This window comes from Aquila chrysaetos, chromosome 5 (assembly GCF_900496995.4).
Source record: "Aquila chrysaetos chrysaetos chromosome 5, bAquChr1.4, whole genome shotgun sequence".
Taxonomy (NCBI): domain Eukaryota; kingdom Metazoa; phylum Chordata; class Aves; order Accipitriformes; family Accipitridae; genus Aquila; species Aquila chrysaetos.
The window spans coordinates 68,747,882-68,772,447 of NC_044008.1; the positions used below are offsets into that span (position 1 = coordinate 68,747,882).

Consider the following 24,566-nt stretch of genomic DNA (forward strand, 5'->3'; position numbering starts at 1 on the left):
GGCAGGTTCTGTGCGATGTTTACTTCCAACACCAAATAAAATATTTTTGAGGAGAGGTAGTTTCAAACTCACTGTACCAGTTGACAGAAATTCAATGAAAAATAAAGCACCAAAATTTTTAGAGCAAGTATGCTTTGAAGTGTGAATTTGTGCTTTTTAAAGCTACCTATTCACGTGGCTCCTCTCTTGTGACTCCTGATCTTTCATTCATTTTAGAATAAAGTTACAGTAAGAAAAGTATCACTTTAAAAAAAAAAAAGAAACTTTGTTCATCTACATTTGCTGTTTGTATATGCTTAACTTGCTTTATTAACATAAAAATATTCAACAGGCAAGTCACTGTTTCTGCCATCCAATTTAACCTGGCTTTAACTTGTATCAGCAAAACCAGCTGCAGCTGCCAGTTGTATCTGCAGCTGGGCCAGTGCTAATGTCGTCACAAGGGAGGTGGTTTTTTTGTAAAATTCTCTAATATAGATGTTGCCTAGAATCTTTAATGTATCCAGTGTGCAATCAGTGCAAATGCAGAAAAGCTGGATGAAATCACGTTTATGCTGAAAGCATCGGGTTTGTCAGCTGAATTCAGGAAAAAGTGATCATTGGAAGTGATAAAGAATCAGAATTTCTTGGCTTGCAGATTTTGGACAGAATTTTTTGGTGATGACAGCCAACTTAATCTTTGGCACAAATCTCAGTCTAGTTATGTTATTAAAAGTACCTGTGGACTTACAGTGACTTTCTTACTAAAGCATGGGGTTTTGGCACTAAAATCCTTTGGCTATTTTAAATTACTCATCCAGCTTTTTGTTTACCACAGTTCTGAATGCTCATGAGATGCAGTGGAGCAGGATGACTAGCAACATTTTTTAATAGGTTCATCTTACAAGAGCAGTCTTTGAAACAAGAATGGGAAGAATAAGCTAGTACCTTCATCAGTTTTGCTCTATCTTGAAATGTGGTAGGCTTATTTTTTGTTTGCTTCCTTCAGGTTTTGAATGAAGAATGCGATCAGAATTGGTACAAGGCAGAACTCAATGGAAAAGATGGCTTCATTCCCAAGAACTACATAGAAATGAAACCACATCCGTAAGTAGAGCTTTGGTGATAGGCTCCCTTGATCTTACTTTTGCGCATCCTCTCAGACAGGAAGAAGGTTTTCTGCTGAATACGTTGCAAAGTGTACCTTACCAGGTCTACCAAAATGTATGCTTAGATAAAGGACGTCTACTGAGTTGTATCTCTGGCTGCAGTGTTTACTGTAATTCATTTCACAGCTAGCTATATAGCAGGGTGTTTTGGAAGCTTTTCTGGTGGTTGCTCTGGTGTTTTGCTGTAGGGTCAGACAGACTGATCTTGGGGGTCAGGCATAAATCAGCAGAAAACTCTTTAGTAGAGAGTTGTCACCACCACTGCCCCAGGAAAAAGCCTGACTCTGTTCTTGTGATGATTTAGCACAGCAGATAAGAGTAAAAATTGTGGCATTCACAGGTCACCAGAAAAATGTTTAAGGATATTTGAAGCTGAACTCTTAGTAAGTCTGTCACATCCTGAGTATAGAATCACAGAATTGTTTCGGTTGGACAGGACCTCTAACAGTCATCTGGTCCAACACCTTCCTCACAAAACAGGCCAACCTCAAAGAGTGTATACTGTTATGCAAGTGTAGTTGCATTGATTTGCAGCTCCAGAGAACTGTATTTGAGTAACTACTTTCAACATTTCCTCTTAGATACAAAGAATCTAGCATATGAAAATAGTAGCATTTCGTGACTGGGTATTTTCTTTGTTTCGGTTCATGTATTTCTGCTGTCTTCTGCTAAACTCTGGCAACCTTTGAGACCCTTCAACATATGAACAAGAAAACAGCAAGCTCTGGGTAACAGATTCAAAGTGGAGAAAAGGTTTAGGAAGGAGCAGCAAAATCTGTAATCAGGGTTTTTACAAGGAGCTGTATTGTTTCAGTTGCCCAGAAAAAATGATGATAGATTTGTTAATTGTTGAGTGTAATTATATCATGAAGATACTGCAGTTAAATCCAATCAAGAATTATTTTTCTAAGGGCTCTTTTGAAATAGCAGAAGGAAGCTTCTGGGGGACTGTGCCCCAAGAAGGAGAGGAGGTATACTGCTTTAGTGCAGCCAACTGGGAAGCGAAGCAAGGATGCACAAGAAAATACTGAAATTGTTTAAAGCCTTGTCTGCTGCAGTAACATGTCCAGTTTACCCTGATCGTGCTAGTCCACTGGGAATCACAAATGTACATTGCAATTTCTATCTCTCATTGATTTGAATCATCATACGTTTTCTCATTTTCTCATAACAGTTTTGCAGGCATTTGAGTTATACTGTGGTAATGTCTTCTGTGATGATGATGGTGATGATCAGTTTGTTCTGTAATCATCCCTGGTGTTTTGTTTTAGAGGGTTAGAGCTGTCAGGTTTTCGCTTTTTTATAATAAAAGGGAATGAACAATATCTGAGCCTGCAAGTGGGTGAATTTGGTAGTAGTTTTTAAGCATAGTTAATCTGACCTTTTCTGAAGATGTTTAAACTGCTGATGGCAGCTGAATGGAGTTAGCTTCATGTGTCAGCAGTGCTGGGAGTCTTAACTAGAGCATTAACAACCCTGGGAAATTATGCAAAAGTTTTTATAGCATAATGTTTGCTTAGCTGTAATGCAGAGCTCTCTTAAGTAGTCATACAGGTCATACAAAAAGCAAATTGCAGGCAGCTGACCAGGAGTGAGAAAGAGAATGTTTTTTTTACCAGACTAGTATCAAATCATGTTGTGGGAAGGTGCACCAGAGTTTTGCAAGAGAATTTGGAAAGCAAGCAACTGAAAACTGCTTTAAATCCTGTCCTAGGATCTGAGGCTTAAATCCTCCAGCCCCACAGCTAGTCTTAAAAGCAGCGTTTCTTCTTGCTTGTATTTTGCAAATCTCACAGTTTGCTTTGTAACTACTAGCAAATGAAGCTGTAAGGAAAATGTGGTGCCTCTCGGTCACCAGCTGAGTCACCTGGGTTCTGAAGGGTTAATCTGAATTGCCACATCAATTAACAAAGCAAAGATGTAAGTAGACATAGGCATGATACTCAGAGAAGAGCTGCAGGAAACTCTGGGCAGGGAGGCTTCCTGTGAAGGCACAGCAGTGCAGTTCAGTGGCAGGACTACCCTTCTGTCTTTAAGGGGGCAGGGGAAAATTTGCCGTTTATGAAATGGCCTGGATCAGACTCATGGTGTGTGTATCTCAAGCGTTTGTGTTTGTAATCAGCTTTTCTTGAAGATATTGCTGAAGTCTCACTTCACAATATTGTAACATGTGGAGGAAATTGGCCAAGCTAAATGCTTGTGCTAAGTAAAGCCAAAAGAATTGCCAAACTGCCGATTGAAATGAGTCTGAAAGCAATATGAACTTTGTGTTGTACAGATCAGTGCATCTCCCTCTAGCTGTGCAGCATCAGCAGTAATGCCTGGATTTGGTTTTGCAGTGCTGACTGGATGAGTTTCACCTACATTACAAAGCTAGTTGGAGACAAGTGTTATCAAGCCTAGCCCTTCAGCAGGGAAGCTATGGGAATGTTGTGGTCAGTTTCTTTGGCCTAATTCTCCACGTGTGCTTTTTGACATGCAGAGATTTTTGTTAATTTTTTCAGTCATCCTGTAGCAAAGATTCATATGTGCAACAATACTTCTGGTGCTTTACAAGTGTGTTCTTAAGTAGGCAGTAGTCCTTCAAAATAACTGTTTCTTTCATCTATGGAGTTTTCTTTTCATCTTTTTTATATTTAGAATTCAAGCTCCTTTTACCCTGAATGGCTAAAGTGGTTAGAAACAGCTGGCAGAAAACTTTTAAGAATTTGATATTGTTACTTGGGAAGTGTTACTTCCTTTAATCGAATTGTACGCTTCTACTTTTTAGTGATTCAGTAAAATTTAGGGGAAAAATAGGGTATACTTCTGAGGCTTCAGGAAGGATTACAGACGTTCTGTTGAGCTCTTTCAGGCTTTCCTTCCATTTTACAGACATGGGTGAGGTGGTTTGGTTTGTTTTTGGTTTTTTTTAAGATGAGGCTTTCATTTTCAAGTCACATGCAAGTAACTGAGAATTATATGAGAACTAAACAGGATTAAAACACTTTGTAAACAAGAACTATGGCGAGGTATCTAAAATCATAATATAAAGTTTGCTTTATGTAACATTTGGCAGAGGCAAAATTCAGGACTTCCTTATCTTTCTGACAATTGTGCCAAAAGCCCAGGAAACAAAACACCACCTTTGAATTTTGAAGGCGTTTCACATCATGGTTTCTCTTGGTCGATTTTTGAAAGTATCAGAGTGCAGGGAGAGACAGGTAGATGGTCCCTCTGCTGTCACTGCCACCACCTTGGGTACCAAGAAGCAGCACCAATACTAAACCACCAGGAAAGTCCTAAATGCCACGAAGTTCTTTATCACTGGAAATTGGATGGTTGTAGCAGAAACTTTTTATCCCCTAGAAGCAAAAGGAAAAGCTAACACAAGAAGACTTGCAAGCAAGTAAAAATTGTCTAGGTGATCATGGAAACCAAGTTTGTAAACAAGATGTGTCATTTTCAGTGCCAACATGCTTTTCATAATAGAGCTGCATAGCTAAATGGAATGAATACTCCTTTTACAAGAGGGATGTCCTAGAGTTGTTTTATTTACTATGTTGCATATAGTAGAAATATATCTGTGGACTCATCAACCTTGATATAATATAGGGATGTGTTTTTGTGTAGCCTGCTATGATGAGCAGATAGTGAAGACAGCCAGTGAGAGGGGTGAGGGCTGCCAGTAGCTGGAGAGCCTGGTAATTAAGTGGTCGGTCCTCCTTCACCTCTAGAGATAGCTTCCTCTTAGAGAGGAAGATTTGGTGACTTTGTGGCTTGGTGAAAGCTTCAACTTCTCTTAAGAATGACTGGTTCTGGGAAGATTCTGCAACTTCTGTCTTTTTACTGCACCAAAACATTCAATGTAGAAAGTAAACTTTGTGAGTGGAGCTCTTGTTATTAAATGCTCTCCTCTAAGGTCAATCATCTGCATGGTTATGGGCTGTGGTAAGTGCTTCTATCCTGTGTGATCTCTTACTCAGAACTGAAAGCTGTACTTTTTGGTTGTGGAGATGGTTCTGCTTTTCCCATGTCATGTGACCTACCACTCAGCCCTTGTTTGCCTTTAATCTTGGATTAGTCTGGAAATGCAAATGTAAATATGGGTAAGAATCCCATGACAAGGTGCTGTTGGTCAGTGCTGATGATCTGGTTGCCTGAGGTAGGTTCACCTGTGGTGTCACAGAGGTGGTCAGCCTGTGGCTTTCACTTCTACGCAGCTGTGAAGAATTTCAGATGTGGCTTCCATGGTGCAGCTGTTTCATGTGACTGCTTATGTGAAAGCTGCTAGATTGTCCTGACTGTAGGAGAAAGCCAAAAAATAGGCTACTGAAACAAGTGTTATCAGCATCTTTCCTAGAATCGAATGGCATGCCCAGCTCAGCACTCCTCTGCAATGAAGCAGAGAGACCTTGAGGGAACTTTTCTCACTTGGTCTGCATGTAACTCCACTCCTGGCACCTGCCTTAGCTTTCTGACATATGATATCTGTCTTTGACCACAGTGCTCTGATGGGGGTCAGAAAGATTGGACTCTGGGCTGCAGGAACTACCAGCTGCTGAATGAAGCTACTCATTCTCTCTGCTGAAGTAGCTGGGTCTTACTACCTGATCTAAAAGAGACTAGAAATTGGTTTTGATACAAAATGCGCTTTCCATTTGTGCAGGATGGGTCAATCCATAGACAGGATCTTATTCCTACAGCTGTCTACAGCTGTGATGTTTCTGAAGAGAAACCTGTGAGTGAACTTCCAGTGTTTCCCTTGCATTTTGCAAATACTAATTTTTTTTTTTTTTTAAGATTTCTACCCGCTAAAATAGTGATGTTTCTGTGCTTAATCCTTAATACCTTAAATTTTCTATATTGTCTGCTCTGCAAATCATGGCTAAGGCATGGGTGGCTTCTCCTTAGGGGGCAAAAGTAATAAAGGAGACTGTGTAGTTATTCCCCACTGATTATCTTTGGGTACTAATAGTGAAATAAATGCTGCTACATCATAGTGAAGTTCAGTAGCGACCAGCCACCAGTGCAGGACTTCTTTGCTGTCTCTGAGTTGATGGCATCATACAGTTTGGATAATTAAAACTTTGTATGTAGAGGCATAAGACTTTATTCCTTAGAGATAGAGGAAGGAACTTGAGTTTCTTGCTTGAGCTAGGCATTTAATCTGTTTGACTTTAGGTTACGAGGCCTGCTTACTAAGATATCCGTGCAGACCACAGCAGACGTTTTAATTTTGTCCAAGGTTGTAGCCAGTTCCCAGGGTAGTCGTCTTAGTCTCACAAAGCAGGACTTTGCTGTGAAGCAATTGTGTACATTAGGTTCTCATTGTGAGGTTTTATATGCTAAACTGCAGATACAATAGGGTGCAAAACAATGTGAATAATGCATTAAACTTTGAGCAGGTTTTTTTCCACCTCCGAAAATAAATCCTGTAATTTGAGGATTTCACTCTTACCACATCTCTGCTTTGCTAAATTGGCTGAAATAGGGCTGTTTCAAGCACCTGCTTATCAAGTCATGGTTGCTTTATTGCCAGGATGAAACATTGTGAAAAGCTGCATGGTTCAGTAGCCTGTATTGGAGTGGCAGTGAGGTGCAGTGTAGTTTTTTTCTGTTACGAATTATTTAATCTCTGTTCGAATATCTATGTCTAGCTCTTCCATGAGAGGATTAAAATTCTTAACTTTCCCTATTGTTTTCTTTTCCTCACTACACAGGTGGTTTTTTGGAAAGATTCCCCGAGCGAAGGCTGAAGAGATGTTAGGCAAACAGAGACACGATGGTGCCTTCCTTATCAGGGAGAGTGAGAGTGCTCCTGGGGACTTCTCTCTCTCAGTCAAGTAAGTAATCCCTAGAAGCAATCATGTGTGGTAATCAGGCCATCTACTGCTCATTTGGACTCATGAGTAAAGGGCAGGTGATTGTCAATGCTGAGGAGCAGGAATAATCTTCCAGATGCCCTGTAGCATTCCTGTTCTTCCAGTGATACTTATTTATTCCCTCTCTAATAGAACAATATATATATTCTCTGGTTTGTAATGAGCCTACAGGGCTGACCTGGTGGCATGTTGCTGACTGGCTTATGTAGTCCCAGGCACTATCTGTTGGTTTGTATGTGGATCCCATTCCTCCTCCTTACAGCCACAAAGTGCCCAGTGTGTACCTGTTTTCTCCCATCCTCCTTCATTCCTCTTCTGCAGAAGTTATCACTCTATCTTCTCCCTGTGTAGTACACTTCCAAATATGTTTTTCATGTCTGCTTGGCACATGCTTTGGGGATATTTGTGTTGTCTAGCACTGGAACATGGAGCTGTGAAAACAGAGGCCTTTTCGATCTCTCACAAGTGCATTCCATGTTGGTAGAGAAACTCACTCTAATAACAGTGAAGTGAGGAGGAACAGTTCTCATCCTTGAACAAACATACTAGTAGTACTGGCTGTTAACCAGCAGGAGTTCCTGCTAGTTAGCCATGGCCCACATAATACTGCGCTACCTATCTTGCCCATCTGAAGTCACTGTAAAATAGAGGTGTTAGAAACTTGAAAGGGTATGTGATGTAATTTAACGTGGGTTGGGATTCTGTCCCAGCAGTTGATTTTGCCTTTTTTTTTTTTTTTTTTTCTGTAATATTCCCCTTTCCTACCAGAAACGAGCAAGGTTTTCTTTAGGATCCTAACAATACTATTTTTGCTTATTCATGCAAGATTCCTAGTTTGCTCTATTTTCTGTGACTATCAGTGATCTGTCTCGACAGTATTTTTTGTTTTTTTCTGGTCATCTTTGGTCTGTAACCAAATTTTTGTCCTCCTGTACAGCAGCACTGAGTCATGCCAACAAACTGGATTAAAGCCACTGATTTTAGAGATGTTTATATTTCTGTCTTGGATACAATCATCTGAGCTGGAATACTAGATATGAATGGGAGCTTCATTCCAAAAAGTGCATTCTTTTAAGAAACATAAAAGTTACACTAGCATAGCTCTGCCTGCCTGTTAGCTTAGTGTTGCCATCTGGTGGCAATTTCTCAGTTGGGGTCTTTTTTTCCTGTTTGTTTAATATAGCAAAGTATTTTTCCTCAACAGTGATCTGCAGGATTTGAAATGGTGAGAAGCTCTCGGGTTGAGGAAGGAAGAGCAGAGGCAGTACTCATGAGTTGTTTTGTGTTAGCTTTGTAGTCAAGATAGCGTCTACTTTTTCAGCCACTGTATAGAAGCTGTGCATGCCAAGTGAGGAACAGTTGTCTTCTGTTTTCAGTGTTTTAATTGAAGTAAAAATACCGATGTACCATTCATCTGGAAAATCCCAATGGACCTCTTCGGAGTTCCTCTTTATTCAGAATAAAATCGTTGGAAAAGTAGCTTCAACTGAATGCCATCATTTGTCAGGAAGAATTGTTAACACAGAATTAAAGTTGCTGCGTTACAGTTCAGCATCACCTTTCGAACATTTTGGGGTTTTACAGGGTTTTTTTGTTGTTGTTTTTAAGGACCAGAGAGATCCTTTTGTTTTGCAAGACAGTCTTTTGCATAAGTCCAAACTGGCTGCCAAAAGAGACAATCCTACCCTCCCTGTGGCAGTGTTTTCCCAGCAGTTTACCTGTAATGGGACTGGTGCTTACGTACTGCATTATCACTCACACCCACTGGTGCTGTGTGAGGGAGGGATTGAGACTCAGATGTACAGGACCATAGCAAGAGTAGCACAAAGTAGCACAAACCTAAAGTGGCTTGAGTCAGTTGTGAAATTGCTGTGTGTGAAGAGCTAAACCGAAGCACTTGTACTGTTTGACTTCAGAATCTTGTATTTGGGAATGTGAAGTGGAAGGCACCATGGTGCAGCTTCTTTAATGGGACCTTGCATTTGTACTGCAAAGTCCATGGCATGTATCCTAGGTATTCTGTGCACTGTCTTCAGTGACTCAGATGACTGCATAGGTGCATCAAGAAGTACATGTACTGGATGCCAGCTATGTGGCAATGTAGTGTAAACTAAAAAGCTGAAATATTGTGTGTTATCCAAGATAGAGTATTGTGACACATCCTTTACAAAAAGACCTCAAACTTGTGCAAATTCAGAGTGGTTTGAAAAGCTCGTTTTAAACTGAAGTCCTATTATAAGGAAAGCACATGTGAAGCTTGCAGGATTTTTTTCAAAATAAATTCAGTATTTGGATTCTCTCTGATCACTGATTTCTGTAAAATACAATTGATAAGTGGCTTTCAGAAATCTTTTTTACAGCAACCAATTGGTATTTGTATTATCAGTGTCATTGACAGTTTCCACTGTGCCCTGAAGGACCTTTCTGTTCCAAACTCTGTGCTGACGATCCCAAAAGAGGAGTACTCAGTGATTAATAATGAGCTTTTTTTTGTGTTCTTCATTCTTTCCGCACAGGTTTGGAAATGATGTGCAGCACTTCAAGGTGCTTCGAGATGGGGCTGGCAAGTATTTCCTGTGGGTGGTGAAGTTCAATTCTTTGAACGAGCTGGTAGATTATCACAGATCCACATCTGTCTCCAGGAACCAGCAAATATTTCTCCGGGACATTGAACAGGTGCCACAGGTAAGAGAAGTGTCCTCATAGAGTGCACTATTTAGACTATTGCAACCACAGTCAGAAGTGGGATTGCACCTTAGAGTAAATGAATAGCAGTGGAAAGAAGCTGACTGACATTTTTGTTGTCTGTGGAAGTGTATCTTTAGATCCTGCAGCCAGAATTATACCGGTAAATAAGCTGGATGTTTGTGCAAAGCCTACCTGCTAACTCCCTAGTCTCCCCTTCAGTTCTGGCAAAGTGTTACTGTTGCTGCTTGAACACTTGGCTTGTCTTAGTGATTATGGATACTGTTGCAGGAAGGTCATCTGATTACTGTGAATTAACAACGGGTTTACTCCTGTTTTAGGACACACTAAGAAAGGATAGTTCTACTTATACTGGTTCATAGCCAGAACTGTACCCCTCAGTAGCCAGTGAAGCTTTGGTACTGGCCTTTCCTGAAAAGGTGGTTAGAGGTAATAGCATATGGAACATCTCTAGCTTTCTGGTTTGGATCTAGCCAGTGTTAAGAGAAACCAAAAACTACTGCTAAGTGCCAGCAGAGCAGCGCGTGTGTATCTAGCTCTTTGTTTTGTTCCATTTCCCAGGGCAATGAGAATGTTAGGTTGCATGTAGCTGCATCTTTTGTCAATTTTGGATAAATCCTTTTGCTTCCATGTGCAGCATTCTAGTTCTAGCTTGAAGACAAGGGGTGTGGAATTCATACTGCTGTCCAGGTGCCACAGGCACCCTTTGCCACAGTTTGTCTGAATTAACATCTGGCTCTGAACTGTTGGGTCAGTGATAAACGGAGGATGAGAAAACAGCTGGCTGAAAATGAGAAGCATGAGGATGCCTTCCTAGCCTCATGATTTTAAGAATGCAAACGCATTTTAAATGAACCATTAGCTTTTCCATAAGAATGGAAGTATTTGCTGACCAGGCAAAATGCTCTGTGATAGAATTTCTTTATATTGGAGGGTTTTAAGGAAAATGTGGAAAATGCCAACATCCAGGTTTTAGGGGAGACTTTTTGTATCACAGTGTTAGGTAGATTAGTAATATTCATGCTGTCAGTTGGTGAAAACAGGATGAATAAGCAAAAAGACTATTGTATTGCAATAGAGTACAGATTTACAGTAGGTCATGAAGACTGGAAAATACTAGGAAAACATCTGAGTCATCTGCTATCTTTATTTTGGCTCTTTCACAGAAACTTGACTTTTTTCTAAGGTCGTCTATAGACTATGCTTTCCTGTTTTAGCATCTTGTTACAGATGTTGGAAGCTGGCTTGCAGGGAAATGAAACAGCCTGAATGTTTATTGTTAAACTCCGGTGTAAGTTAAGCTCCTGCCTGAGGGAGCAGATGTCTCGAGTGCTGTGGATGATTCTCACTGTGTATCTTTTTCTTTCCCCTTACAGCAACCTACATACGTTCAGGCCCTGTTTGATTTTGATCCCCAGGAGGAAGGAGAGCTGGGCTTCCGTCGTGGAGACTTTATCCAAGTTCTTGACAATTCTGACCCCAACTGGTGGAAGGGAGCCTGCCACGGACAGACGGGCATGTTTCCACGCAACTATGTGACCCCAGTGAACCGGAACATCTAGAGATAAATATTAGAGATTATTTAAAGAAACCAGAGAAACAGTAAATACACATACAGAGCCTAACTGCAGCCAGTGACCTAAAATCACACGGCGATAAAACCTGAGTCACCTTTCACCGTGAGGTGATGCTCCTTCACTCAGTACGGAACTTCAGGGGTGGGGGGGTGGGGAAGAGTTCAACTTACACACCAAAACTTATCTTTAGGAAAAAAAAAAAAGAGAGAGAGAGAAAAAAAAAAAAGAAAATAACAAATTTCTTCAGCTGCTCCTGGGTTACCCCCTTTTATTCACTCTTCTTGTTTCCCCCTCCTCCTCTGTCCATCAGTGCATGAAGTTTTAATGCCATATAAAGTCCTAGCCATGCAGTTAAAGGAAAAGGGAGAAACTCTGCTGGTATTTTCTCTCTCTGCAAACGGTCTTCATTTGACATGAAGGGACATGAGAGAAGAACCAAATCCACAGTCCTGCCTTTAAAAAAAAACAAAAATCATCAGTCTCTGCTTTTGCCTTCAACATTCAGCTCTTCTTGCCTGGGAAAGATGAGGTGTTAATCTAATTTTTATTCCCTTCTCCTTTGGCACTTTCTTCTGAAGCTCAGCAGCTTCCAAGCAGGGGAAGGGAGAAGAGTTGTGTGGCTTTTCATCCTGTTTTTTTGTTTGTTTTTTTTTTTTTTCTTTTGAGTCACAGAGCTGCTTTGAGAAACTCCAACATACAACTGAAGTCTGTTCATGCTGTGCTGACAGCTTTTTTGTTTTTTCTTAAAGGTGTACGGTTGAGCACATTCTGTAATTTTTTTCCATAGTGCCTTTCCCTTATTTTCTTTATTATTTTTTAAGTTAAAAGGACAGTCCAGAGCTTTTCAGAGGGTTTTTTTCTGCCTATGTGTAAATAAATACTTTTGGGGGAAGGGTGTAAAGGAGGGTGGTTTTATCAATGGACATTTGAGAAAAATCTACAAACAGAGATGGAGCTTTAATCTTAAGATTTGTCTTACTGTTCAACTTCCCTTATTCCAAGGAAAATAAAATCAAGGCATTCAAGTGGCAGCTTAGGCTGCTCAGAGGTGGGGAGCTGCACCAGGAGCCTCAAAAGAAGTAAGAGAAAGAGGAAAGTTATGACCAGGGAAAATGTGGAAGAATATTTTGGGGAGGGAGGGCGGGCTAAGGGGGGAATTTGAGAAATAATAGCCCTGAGATGTCCTATAAAATGTACATTCCTTTGATGGAAAACTTTATAACGCAGAGAAACCTCAAGAAATAGTGCTTGAAAAAACTTTATGCTCTTAGTGAATGTTTCTACGTGATGCATGTAATCAGCCTGTCTCTTTGGCCTGGATAGGGAGTATTTGCAGTCGTGTTGCTCTTGAAAAGTGGGGTTGGCATCACTGTTCTCCAGTTTCTCCTCCCTCCTCAGGTCAGTGTTACTGTTGAAGTAGATTCCCCCACCCCACTCCCCATTCACAGCAGGCTGTGTGATGACTGTAGTCCCCACCCCGCACCATAATGGCATTTATTGTGGCCATTTGCTCCTCCACCAGAGCAGTGTGACATTAAATTGGATGGAAAAGAAAGCAATCAAGCTGCACCGCTCTCTGTGCCAATCTTCAGTTGCGTTATTTTTCCTTTTGATGGCCATTTGGCTGGATCCCTTCACCCCACCAACGAATCCAAAAACTGCAGCGGAGATCTCCTCCCGCCCTGCCTAAGCACAGGCAATCTTTTGTTGGAGGGTGCCTTTTTTTGTACTAAGTGTTACAAATGTTTTATTCCTGAGATGGACTCTGCCTTACACTTTAATTTTCCAGCAGGTGAAAGAGAGAGCTATCCTGTAGAGTATTACTTTCTCCCCCTATCCTTGCTAGCTGTCACTCACTTTCTTCCTTCTTTGTAAAGTGATTGGAAAAGGAATCTATGGCATTCTACACCTGGACCATTTGATTGTTTCCTTATTTTGGAATTGGTGTATATCATGCAGCCTTGCAGACATATGTCTTGTGTGTGTATATATATTAAAAAAAAAAAAAAAATCAGTGTTTAAATAAAAAAGGCCTATGTACTTAATCCTTTAACTCTGCAGCAGCATTTGGTAGATAGTAATTAACTGTGAATAATAAATATACATTGAATTCTTCACTTGAGCATCTGTCTGTTATTTCAGTTAACTGACCAAGGTAATTTACAGGACATTAAATTGCTGTGGGAGGAAAAAGCTGGAAGGTGTGCTCTGGCCTGAAGTGCTCAGACGCCTTAGCATCGTGGTTCAAACTCAGCATGCTTGGCTGAATTCATTACTCTTTCAAGCTAAGTCAACGGAGAGCCGTGTCACTTGGTACGTGTGGCATTGCGAATAGCAAGGAGGGGGGAAAGGGATGATTGCATCGCTTCCAGGGTTGAAGACTGTGTATCTATCAACTGAATGGGAGGGTGGCACTTCTGTATTTCTTCCCTTGCTTTTTTCTAAGCTTTTTGCCAAACAGCTCAAGTGCCCTTGCGGTACAGACCGTAATGTCGTAAGGAGCCAGTAATGAAGAACAAGACACCAGTTATTTCTGGAGCGTCTTGCTGAAGAACAGAGGGGAAGATGGGCATATGACTTGTGTAAGCACAGCAGCCATGGCTTAGGCTGTTGCGGGAGCTTTTGCTGTGCTTGATCAGTGCCTTGCAGATGGTTTTCGCTTTTGCTGCCTGAAGAAAGAGAACTGCTCGGTTGTGCTAACAAGGTGGTGTGCGGGCAGCTCTGCAGGTTACCTGTTTGTTGGCTCTGCAGCTTCTCCCCAGCCTTTGCTTATGTTCAGGAAGTGCCTCTGAATTTTGTAGTCGATTTTAATATACAATACAAAAAGGCCCACATGAGGGTTTGGGTTGTTTTTTAACAGTTGTTCTTAGTTACCATGCTCAAGTACAGATGTAGTCAGGGAGTTTGTAGTTGCTCAGAAATGCCTGAATGTTCCCATGATTAGTTCTTTATTTTTCATTTGTGCCAGTGAAGTCAATATAGAAAGGATTTGCAGCATGGTCCAGAGCTGCTCTTGGCTTTTTTGTAACGCTGTAGCAGAACACGTTGCTCAAAATTGCGTGCTATTTGTACCTTGGGTATCTACTGAAAAGTTTAGGAAAAACCTTTCTTTCCTTGTGCTTTACAGAGGGAAGAAGAGTGTTTGCTGCTACTGTGATTGTATGATGTCAAGGCTAAGGCCGTGGTGGAAGAACTGCTGAAACCGAGTCCGTTCTTTATGGGTGTTTTCCTTTCCCGCTTGCCAGCTTTGGCACCTGGGTCGGCCAGGCTGGGGGTGGACTGCAGGAAAAAACCTAAATCCCCGCTTATTTTACTGTCAGCCTCCTGATCCGGCAAAGCAGCAGCAGCGCGGGAGTGCGGGCTCCCCTGTGCCGGCGTTGTTTTTAGAAGCACGAAAGACTCGGGGCCGAGCCCTCCATTTCGGACACGGCGCTCCCCGGGGCGGGGCTGCGGGACTACGTTTCCCAGCGCCCCCTGCGGCGCGCAGGCGCAGTGCGGCGCGGAGGAGCCGGCGGGAGGGTGAGGCGGCCGTGTCCGCGCACCGCCGCCCTGGGCCGCGGACCGCCGCCGGCTCCGCCCGGGGTTTGGCTCTTTATCCCGCCACCGGTGCCTGCCGCGGGGCAGAGGGGCCCGTGGGGAGAGGGGAGGCTGCTGTGGGGTGGGGTTCTGGTGCGTGTGTGGCGGGGTGTCTGTGTGGCACTTGGGATGAGGAAGGGGTTTGGGATGAGGGGCGGCTGTGGGCCTTTGGGGTGAGGGGAACTTTGGGATGGGGGGTGGTCTGTGAGGGGAGGGCGGTGAGGCCATAGTCTCTCGGTGTGGGAAGGAGCCTCTTGGCTGGGGGAGGGCTCACTGGGGCCCGTGTTCCCCTCGCAGGCTGCGGGGACACCAGGCAGGCATGGTCGGCTATGACCCTGAGGCCAAGTGTGTCTCCTCCGTGGAAGCGGCAGTAGCAGGATCAGCATCTGGCTTGGTCAGTCGGGTCCTTGTCAGTCCCTTGGACGTCATCAAGATCCGCTTTCAGGTACCTTCCTCATGGCATGCTTGGGGACAGGGGGTGAAAGAGCCTGTTACAGAGCAGAGCTGATCTTGTCCTGGATGAATAGGTCACCTGTGCAACCCGAGAGCAGTAAATCTGCTCATCAGCCCTCACCTACGTTGTATACAGGTTATGCAAGGTAGTAGGGCTATCTTGTGTCCACCGCTTCTGTTTATATAACTTGTGTGTTTGAATGGGATCTTGTGTTTTTCATCACTTGTTCTCTTTCTGTTTTTCTGAATGCTTTCCACCGACTGAATTTCACCATCATCCCTACTGATTACCTTTGTGTTGCATGCATGTTTTTATTCTTTTAGAGCCCTATGTAAATAGCATCTCAGTCAGTTCTAGATGTGATTCTGTGGGAAGACAGAATGTAACCTCTTAGCATTTGTTGGCTGACAGGGTTATGAATTCCTGAATTGGACACTTGAACCTTGTTGAAATGCGATGTGGAATTGAAAATATTTTCTCTATTTTCCTCCAGCTTCAGATCGAGCAGCTCTCCTCCAGAAACCCAGGGGCTAAGTATCATGGCATCTTGCAAGCTGTACAGCGCATCTCCCAGGAAGAGGGGTTGCTAGCCTTCTGGAAGGGCCATGTTCCCGCTCAGCTCCTTTCAGTTGGCTACGGAGCTGTTCAGGTAAGGTGACCAGACATCATCTGGGCCCAGCGTACGTGCGTAGGACTCTGCTTTGCTTCTCTTCAGACTGGCTGCGTGGGCAGATGCAGGAAGGTCCAGGTTTAAACTGTACTGATACAAGCCAGCTCCAGTCTCAAAGATGTGTAGTTGTGTAATGCTGATGTACAATGCCGAAGTTAATGTTCCTGAGCTTGCTGAACAGCCTTCCTGGCCAGCCTGGAGCACAGCTAGAGCAAACCGAGTTCTCCTGTATCAGGTGTCATAGACAAGCCCTGTTTGTTCCTAACACCTAACACTTGGTTTAGCTGTTCATGTTCCAAGCCTGTGTAGTTTTTTGCTTTGGTTCACGTTGTCACCCTGACAGCTTGTTAGTAAAAAAAAAAAAAAAAAAATCAATGAAGTTGATGATGGTGTTTTACACAGCATTGTTATGCTTAATTTGTAAATATTAACAACATGTTTTACGAGCAGTGGTTGAAAGAGTAATGGACAGCATATCTGTAATACAGCAAATACTCTTCAGGATACATGGGGTGTTAAAATGAGTTTTTCACAATTCTAAATGCAAGATTTAGCAGAAGTGTCAAGAGATCAGAATATCCCAAGCATTCCCTGGGCTGCTCAGTAATTTTTACAAGGTATTCTTTGAGCACATGCTCCCACAGGTTGCAAGTTGGGGAGGACTTTTGAAGGACAGAGACAGAAGGTGGTTACAAGCGGTGGGTGGAGCTCTTGTGGTGAAATGAAAGAGGAGTGGGAGATCCATGTCAGTGATAAGGATTGACTCCTTGACCTGTGTATGTTTGTTTCTGTAAGTTCATGGCATTTGAAAGCTTGACAAAACTGGTGCACAATGTCACCGCATACAATGCCCGCGATTCCTTTGTGCACTTCGTCTGCGGTGGACTGGCTGCTTGCACCGCCACTGTTGCAGTTCAGCCTGTTGACACACTACGCACCCGCTTTGCTGCTCAGGGTGAGCCTAAGGTATGGTTGAGGATTCAATATTTGGAAATGTCAATCATAGCAGTAGCAATATTTCATGTGTATGAATACAGGAGGTTTGAAAAGTACGTAAGAGTCTGTGGGTTGGAATAAAGGAGCAGGTGCTGTTATTGGGCAATTTTTGCACTGTTGCCAAGTTATCCTCTGTGCTGTTGACACAGCTTTCTTAATTATGTTTTGCTGCTCCTGATCATGTTTGACTCCTGACAGGTGATCCAGAAAGAAGAAACTGTCCTTAACAGGATAACTCAACTTTCATTTCGGCTGTTGGCCATTTATAGAATGCATTCCACAGTCTGTCAAACATTGCATGTTTTAAACTTTCCACTTGCACAGAGTCATGTTTAGATAATGATGGAGGTGATACTTGAAACCAGTCACCTTTCACCTGTGTTTCATGTTCTTTTTTATGCAAGAATTGGTCTCCATGCTAATTAGGTCTGTAATAACTAGACTTATATGGGTTTGTATCAGAGCCATTTCTGGTTTTTTACTTAGCCTGCAGTAGAATCACAGTATATATTATATGAATTCTGTGGCAGGAGCAAGCAGAGCTGTTAAGAGAAAAATAAATATCTGTGATGCAAGTGGTCTCAGGCTGCAGGTCTCAGTTCTGTGCCTTGTTTCATCCCCTCAGAAGCACAGCTTGGATGTGGGATACAATGTCAGCCCAGGCCTTTCAGTGCAGAGATAACGATCGTTCCTTCAGTTAGTCTCTTGTGGCTCAGAGGTAGTTTTAGGTTGTCAGGTTACTTGTGAGAGTCACAAGGGATTAGCTGAGAATACTGTGTGAAGATGTGCAAAACCACATTGTTCATCACTTTGTGCTGAAAATCAGCCAATTGTATTTTGGGCAGTGGGAAATGCCTGTCCTCATTACTGGGAAATAACCTGTCCTTTTAAGCCTGTGTCACTAGAGAGTCAGCCTCTTCTTTATTGTCCAGATCTATCCCAACCTTCGCCATGCAGTGGTGACGATGTACCAGACAGAAGGGCCTCGGACTTTCTATAGAGGTTTGACCCCCACAATCATTGCTATCTTTCCGTATGCTGGTCTCCAGTTCTCTTCCTACAACATCCTGCAACAGTTTTCTGAATGGGTGATTCCAGCTGAAGAAAAGAAAGGAGGTAGGCACTTGGGACAGTGATGTCTGTGATCTGGAGAGAAAGAGAGGATGAATGCTACTTTGGGAGACTGACATAAGCTGAGTTTTCTGTGCTATCACTCTTTTCAATGCAACATCTGAAAAGTATCTCAATTTCCCATCTCTCATTGTTACTCCTGCACACATATTGTGAAAGTAAGTACAGTCAAGTTTACAAGCAACTCATGTTATGGAATAACCATGAGGGAAATGTGGATGGATGGGAAAGTGAAGTGTCACAGGCTAGGGTACTCTTCCTTGAGCTGTGTCACATTACTCATACTGTGGGAAGACAGTGCTGGTGTAATCTTTCTCTCAGTTTCATTAGTGCTGTGGGGACAGGACTCTTGGATTTCCTCAGGAAATCTGCCTGCAGATTCCAGCACAGCTGTTACAGAAGAGGATTCATTTAGCCTAATTTAAAACTGCCAAGTTCTTTATTTGATATTTTTATGTTGATTTCTAGCTCCGTTATAAAAGAACCTCCTCCTGATGGGACCTGTCACCTTGACAGTTCTAGATACCAGTGCCTCCCTGAGAGGATATTTAGCATCATTGTGGTTTTGTTCCTCAATGGAATTTCAATCAAGGAAGTAGACTGTTCAGTATCATGTCTGCATATTTATTTTTAGATGGCAGAGGCTGGTGGTAGTTTTGTGCTGGGAACTCATGTTTGTCAGGAAAAAAGCTAATATCACAAAACTCATTTCCCACAAGCCTCTGAAATCATCAGGCAGCGTCAGCTTGTGACTTATTCCAATAAGTCACTTTGAGCAATCAGGAGTGCAAGATCTCCAGTGACTGGGCTTTTACTGGGGGACATGAAAACTTTTCCACCCACTAGTGGCAGGTTCTCTGGTGACTAGGGTTTTTTGTACAATGCCACTTGCCAGAGCAAAACCATAAATCAGCGTAATGAACCAAGATGAGCCATTACACTCGGCTCCAATGGACATTGCAAGCCTCATGTAGAAAATGCAGATTGAGGTTCTGTGGCCCAAGCTATGCAGAAGAGGTGATGTAACTTTAAAGGGCCTCTTTGGCCTTACTTCTTATGAAAAGTGATTTTTCACTTACCTCTCATGATCTTTAATCAGAACTCTTTTTTCCCTCCCTGCTATCCTCTCCCCTTCCTGCTTCGCAGGCAATGTTAAAAACCTTGTTTGTGGCAGCTGCGCTGGAATCATCAGCAAAACCCTCACTTACCCTTTTGACCTGTTCAAAAAACGACTGCAAGTGGGTGGCTTTGAGCGTGCCCGGGCAGCCTTTGGGCAGGTGAGAAATGTTGGAATTGACTGATTTTCATGAGCATGGATTTGCATCAAGACAATTCAGAGCCAGTCCTTTGCACTAGAATGCAGTGATGATTCACCAGTGGTACCTGTTGTGTTCGTATTCGGGTTGGGAGCTCCCAGGGAACTTCTGGGAGCTGAGCATTGGTCTTGCTTAATAATGGGAATAGCTACATGAATATACTGGGTTAATTTTATGACACTGTCCAACATGCCTGTGCTCTGCCTTCTCATCCATCTCCATCAGGTTGGCTGTCTTGGAGCTGGGGATGCGTTAGGCAGGCAAAGGGGTTTCAAATTACTTTACTTTTCTAGTTGCGGCTTGGTATTTCTGATTCAGGACCAAATTACTGGTAGAGGATAACACTAGCTTAATGATGGGATTGCCTGGCTGTCAGGATCCTTTTCTGCAATTAATAGTTTGATACAAGGAATGAGCACCAAGTGTTCAGCATGTGTCTTATGTACCAGAACATCCTGAAATTCAAAGCAACTACTTCTGGTGTTCTCTAGCACCATCCTTACCACCTCAAAATACGCTGTAAGACAAATACAGTTATTTCAAGGAACTATCTCTTTTTTTCTGTGAAATGTGGAAATTGGCTTTTTTCCTTCAAATTCCTTGGATCTGAGAAGCAAATCAGTCTGTACCTCCAGAAACTCTGGGATAGGAATTTGTAGTCTTAACCCATTGCATTGGATGCTCCTCCTCTTCCAGTGAGGTACAGAATTTGTTCTTAGCATTGAGGTGTCACAAGATGTTAAACCTCCACAGTGTGACACGATGACATGCAGAGAGCTAATTTAGAGACATGTAAGTGCTGTAGTTGTGTTTTCTTTCTGTCAGAAAACTGAAAAGTTGTCCCTCCTTAGAGAGTGAAGGGGATGGAAAACAGCAGCAGCACAATCTGAAATAATTACTTCACAAACTTGTACCATAAATAATACATGCTGTTGTAGCATAAAGATTTTACGGCCATTCAATTAGAGTGATCTGCGTAAGTCATTACTGATGCAAAATATGTACTTTTCCTCTACCCCACTCTCTACAAACTGGCTCTCTGAAACTTTCGTTTAGTTATAGGAACAGCCAGAAAGGCAATTCCAGGCTGCACATCTAGATTATGTTTCTGTGGTATAGTTTAGGGATCTCTGTGTTCTTTTCCATGTAAGTTGTCCTGGAGTTTTCTTGTTTAACCTTTTTGCCATTTCTCTCCCAGGTGCGGATGTACAGGGGTCTCCTGGACTGCATAAGGCAGATCATGCAAGAGGAGGGCCCGGGTGGATTCTTCAAGGGCCTTTCGCCCAGCTTGCTGAAAGCTGCTGTCTCTACTGGCCTTGTCTTCTTTTGGTATGAGCTGTTCTGCAGCCTGCTGTGTGCCCTGAAGAACACCGATAGCACTACAAGGACAGAAGGCTGAAAGGGGCGTGTACATGGCTACCTGGTGTTCTCCTGGAGGAAGGGAAACTGATGGCTTTGCTCTGTCGTGAGCGTGTTGGAAATGTCAGAGCTCCCAGAGCTCCACCAGCCTGCAGGAAATCGCCTCATGGGACGAAGCAGAAGGAAAAGGCGACTGCAGTTCTTCTGAAGACACTGAACTGCTTTGCTGGAAGCTGTTCAACTGAGCACTTTTTTTCCTCTGTCTCCTCTCATATCAGCACACATTTAGTGGGGAGCAGGGGAACCAAGCAGAAAACTACCTAGCAGAGACTGTGCTCTGAAAAGGCACCCAATAAAGTGGGTGAATTCCTGTGCTTGCCCTGGATCACAGAGAGGGATCCTGGCCTAGCTAGTGCTGCATAACCAACGTAACGTCACTTCCTATCGCTGCATCTGCACAGCTTTATTTCCTTGCTTTATGGCCTGCTGTTTGCACCGTATTCTTTTCTTGGTGTTGCACAGGTAGCTCTGTCCTGCTGTTGTGAAGTCAGTTAAAACCTCTTTAGTGTGCACAGAACCTCCCTTTTCCTTTTCTTTGCTGCCAGCTGCTGCTTCTTGATTACCACTTGCTGGCTGTGCATTCTCAGCCACCTTCTAGTGGATCATGCTGACCCAACCTTTCTCTTTCTTTAACTGTGGTGAGCTTGGTTGTATCCTAAGTGCCCATTTCTCTTCCTGCATGTCTTGCCATACATCTCTTAGGGTTTTGCTTTGCCTCAGTCATGCTTTTTACAAGTAGACCTGCAGATTAAGAACCCCACTGTAAGGGGATTCAACACACAAGCCCAATTCTTACTTCAGCGTTCTTTGCGTCGATGCACTGAGTAAACAAATGCTGTATAGAGTTTTAGAAATACTTAGTCTAAGTTGGAATAATGAAGGAAAAGTCCTGTGGAAACTAGTAAATGTCGGGGGTTTGGTTTTTTTTTAAATACCACTTTTGAATGTTTCTAGCAGGTATTTCTGTAGTGGCCTCAAAACATTTCTGAACCTCAGTCCTACAGTGGTGCTAACAAATGAAAATGTTTTGACAAGATTAGCTGAAGTGAGAGGGCTGAACATCAAATCGGAATTGGTTGGCTTGCCCTGGTGTTTGACAAGAAAAGGATGATTGAATTAGAGCTGGAGAAGTGGTTTTCTGGAGTTTGAAAGGTTTTGTGAACGGTAATAAAAAAAACCACCTACTCTGATTTATGTAACAGGGAAAAAGAGGAAAATTACTTTCTTCCTCCTCTTTTATTCTCTGTTTTTTAAAGCTGAGCAGGGTGTGGCTGGACCAGCGTGTGGAAGGTAGACTTCAGAGGAAGAGCCACTGTGATGCAAAAGCATGTTAGTCATCTGGCGAGTAGTGGATAGGGCAGAGCACTGCAGTTATTTAGAGGATGGTTTGATGGGTCTTCTCTTCATGCAGAACTTTTCATGGCTTCTTTGCAATGTTCAGGGTGTTAATCCCAAGTGGTCTGGCCAAATTCCAGCGTGACTAATTCCATTCTGTTGACGTAACTTCTCCTGGCGATTTTGAGCATATCAGCATTGCTTACTTATCCCGAACTATTGTGAGAGGCTGTTTTTAAAGAGCAGCTGTCTCACTGGTGGCTGAGATATTTAGAGAGATTCCTTGCAAGCCTAGGCCAAATAACTTTGTGTCTGCTGTGGTTTGAGATCTTGGAGTGCAAAGTGGCTGTTTCACTGCAGGTGACTTTGAGAGCTATGTAAAATTAAATTCACTGAGCAGTGTCAGTGTCAGGCAGGAGGCTAATACATGAGCCTTGAAGAGGGAGTTAGCTGCGTGTACTCTAAAAATGGGCAGTTTTGTTTAGAGGAGAAAATGCAAAGAATGTGGAGTGAAGTTTCTCAAAGTGCCTCAGTCCTATTGACATTTTCCTGGGTTATTTAGGCTCTTCTGAGATTCCCCAAAAATCTTCTTAACAATATTTTGCCTTTGTTTATTGTTCATCTGTTGTTCTTGGAAAGACATCATAACGAGTAATGAACTTAGCCTCATGACATCCTTCTGAGGGAGAGACATATCTTGTTTCAAAACAGACACAAACAGGTTGGGATTGTTACTGTCTTTTGGCTGCTGATAGAGAGGAATGCTGTCGTGGTTAGCAGGGACAGGACTGAAAATTTTCTGTGCAGACCTAGGCTTCCATACAAAATCGGGACCCATCCATCCTGTCTAAACATTACAGGATTCTTGTTTTCCACTTTATGTCAAAGGGCTGCTGTTAAACTGCACAAAATAGAGAGAAACTGGTTAGGAACTCAGTAGTGGGAATTGCTACCTCTGGAATAGAGTGTGAGTTGCTTTGGTTGTCACAGGGGTAAAGAATAAAAAACAAAAAACTGTGTGCTTTGCTAAGATGATGTTCCTCGAGTGTGCTGTGCAGCTTGCTGCTGATGCAGGCATACAGCTTTAGGGACATGCAACTCGGCTGCTCTGCAGAGAGAGCAGCAATGGAGAGTATAGAGCAGCTTTTTCTCTCTGGGATAGTTTTTTCCTCCACTCTAAATTAAATGAGCTTGTCTCCATCCAACAGATGGCAAAGTCAGAGTTTGAGTTATGCCAGTCTGGCCCAGGCTGTGGAGGAGATACTCCCTGGACGGAGGGCTTTGGCACGCAGCCTGGTTTATATATCCCTTTGGGCTGTTAGTCATAAATGTTACAGGCCCATAAAGGCACCTAGTCTTCTAATGAGTGAAGGAGAAAGGTGTGACAACCTCAATTATACAATATTAGAAGTTGCATCTAACAGTTGCTTCATCCCTCGCCTCTGGTCAGCAGCATCTGTCATAAATTCCCAACGTGCAGTTTGCTAACTAGGAGTCGCTGCTGGGGAAAGGACTGTGACAGCAATGTTGTTTTCTCTTTGGGAATGAGACCGGTTTAGTGTGAAGCAGTAGGACAGGTCTTATTTCTGATGCTGCTCTGGCAAAATACAGCCCATTTGAAGCTAAATTTCCTAGACTAGAGGATCAGGAGATGGAAGAGATCTCTAGTCACCTTGTTGTCCCGTATGCTGGAACAGATTTGCTCTCAGAAACTACACACCAGTTCAGTTTCAAGTGACTCAACGCGGTGAGTAACTCGCTGTGAGACTGCACCGGATTTTCCCCGTTGGGATGGCTGGGATTTCACTATGATGTAATCCTATCAGTGGGGATTTGCGTTGCCTGAAATTCACCTCACAAGCTGCTCAGCAATAGCGTTTGTTTTCTTCTAGTGCCTTTTACCATCAGAATGTCCAAAAGCACTTTAGCAGGCAAAGTGTTCCAGATGAGTTGCACTGTAGTTGTTAGGGGATCCACCGTTGCTCTTTGCTGGCCTCGGATGGGACAACATTGACGCACAAGTTCTGTTATGAACACACTGTTTCCTGCAGCGCCGACTGGCTCGCCGAGTTCCTAGGACAGTCCTGTTTTCAGGAAGCTGCATAGCATCATTTTTTAAAAGAAATGAATGTGTTGCAGTCAGGTTTGGAATAGATTATACTTAATTTGGGTTTAAGTTTCTCTTGTGATGTAGAACTGTAATTCTCTGTGGCATTTTGCTGTGTTGCCTGAGTGGATCTTTTGCAGCTGCCATTGTCTGAAAGCATCCGAGCACAATGTGCACAACGCCTGCCTACCTTTGAGGAAAAGTACATTAAATATTTTGTTATGCTTATGTCTGCCTGCAGTTTGTTTATTGCTTTCCTCCTTCTGC

At 42.9% G+C, this 24,566-nt stretch overlaps 2 protein-coding genes across 5 annotated transcripts in view; both read left to right on the forward strand.

Annotated features, from left to right (window-relative positions):
* The window catches only part of GRB2 (growth factor receptor bound protein 2), a 53,787-nt gene extending 40,375 nt beyond the window's left edge, over window positions 1–13,412 (forward strand). Inside the window, exons 3-6 of the mRNA XM_030013142.2 lie at window positions 989–1,086; window positions 6,851–6,973; window positions 9,529–9,697; window positions 11,095–13,412. Coding sequence (XP_029869002.1) covers window positions 989–1,086; window positions 6,851–6,973; window positions 9,529–9,697; window positions 11,095–11,280 — 576 coding nt within the window. The 3' untranslated portion in view covers window positions 11,281–13,412. The remainder of the gene's footprint in view (window positions 1–988; window positions 1,087–6,850; window positions 6,974–9,528; window positions 9,698–11,094) is intronic.
* A 1,381-nt stretch (window positions 13,413–14,793) lies between these two features.
* Window positions 14,794–24,527, forward strand: SLC25A19 (solute carrier family 25 member 19). Of its 4 annotated transcripts, none has more exons than XM_030013086.1 (7): window positions 14,794–14,901; window positions 15,169–15,316; window positions 15,819–15,974; window positions 16,791–16,961; window positions 17,924–18,107; window positions 19,269–19,399; window positions 20,637–24,527. In XM_030013086.1, exons 2-7 carry the CDS (start codon window positions 15,191–15,193, stop codon window positions 20,835–20,837), a joined length of 969 nt encoding a protein of 322 aa, XP_029868946.1. In that variant the 5' UTR covers window positions 14,794–14,901; window positions 15,169–15,190; the 3' UTR covers window positions 20,838–24,527. The 4 variants fall into 4 exon arrangements, with proteins under 4 accessions (XP_029868946.1, XP_029868947.1, XP_029868948.1 ...); XM_030013087.1 differs by having other exon boundaries at window positions 14,794–14,877; XM_030013088.1 differs by having other exon boundaries at window positions 14,800–14,814.
* The last annotated feature ends 39 nt before the right edge of the window (window positions 24,528–24,566 follow it).

Coding starts and splice junctions, on each gene's coding strand:
- SLC25A19 (XM_030013086.1), top strand. CDS start 15,191: ATGGTCGGCTATGACCCTGAGGCCAAGTGTGTCTCCTCCGTGGAAGCG. Junction 15,317..15,818: donor TCATCAAGATCCGCTTTCAG/GTACCTTCCTCA, acceptor ATTTTCCTCCAG/CTTCAGATCGAGCAGCTCTC. Junction 19,400..20,636: donor CCCGGGCAGCCTTTGGGCAG/GTGAGAAATGTT, acceptor TTTCTCTCCCAG/GTGCGGATGTACAGGGGTCT.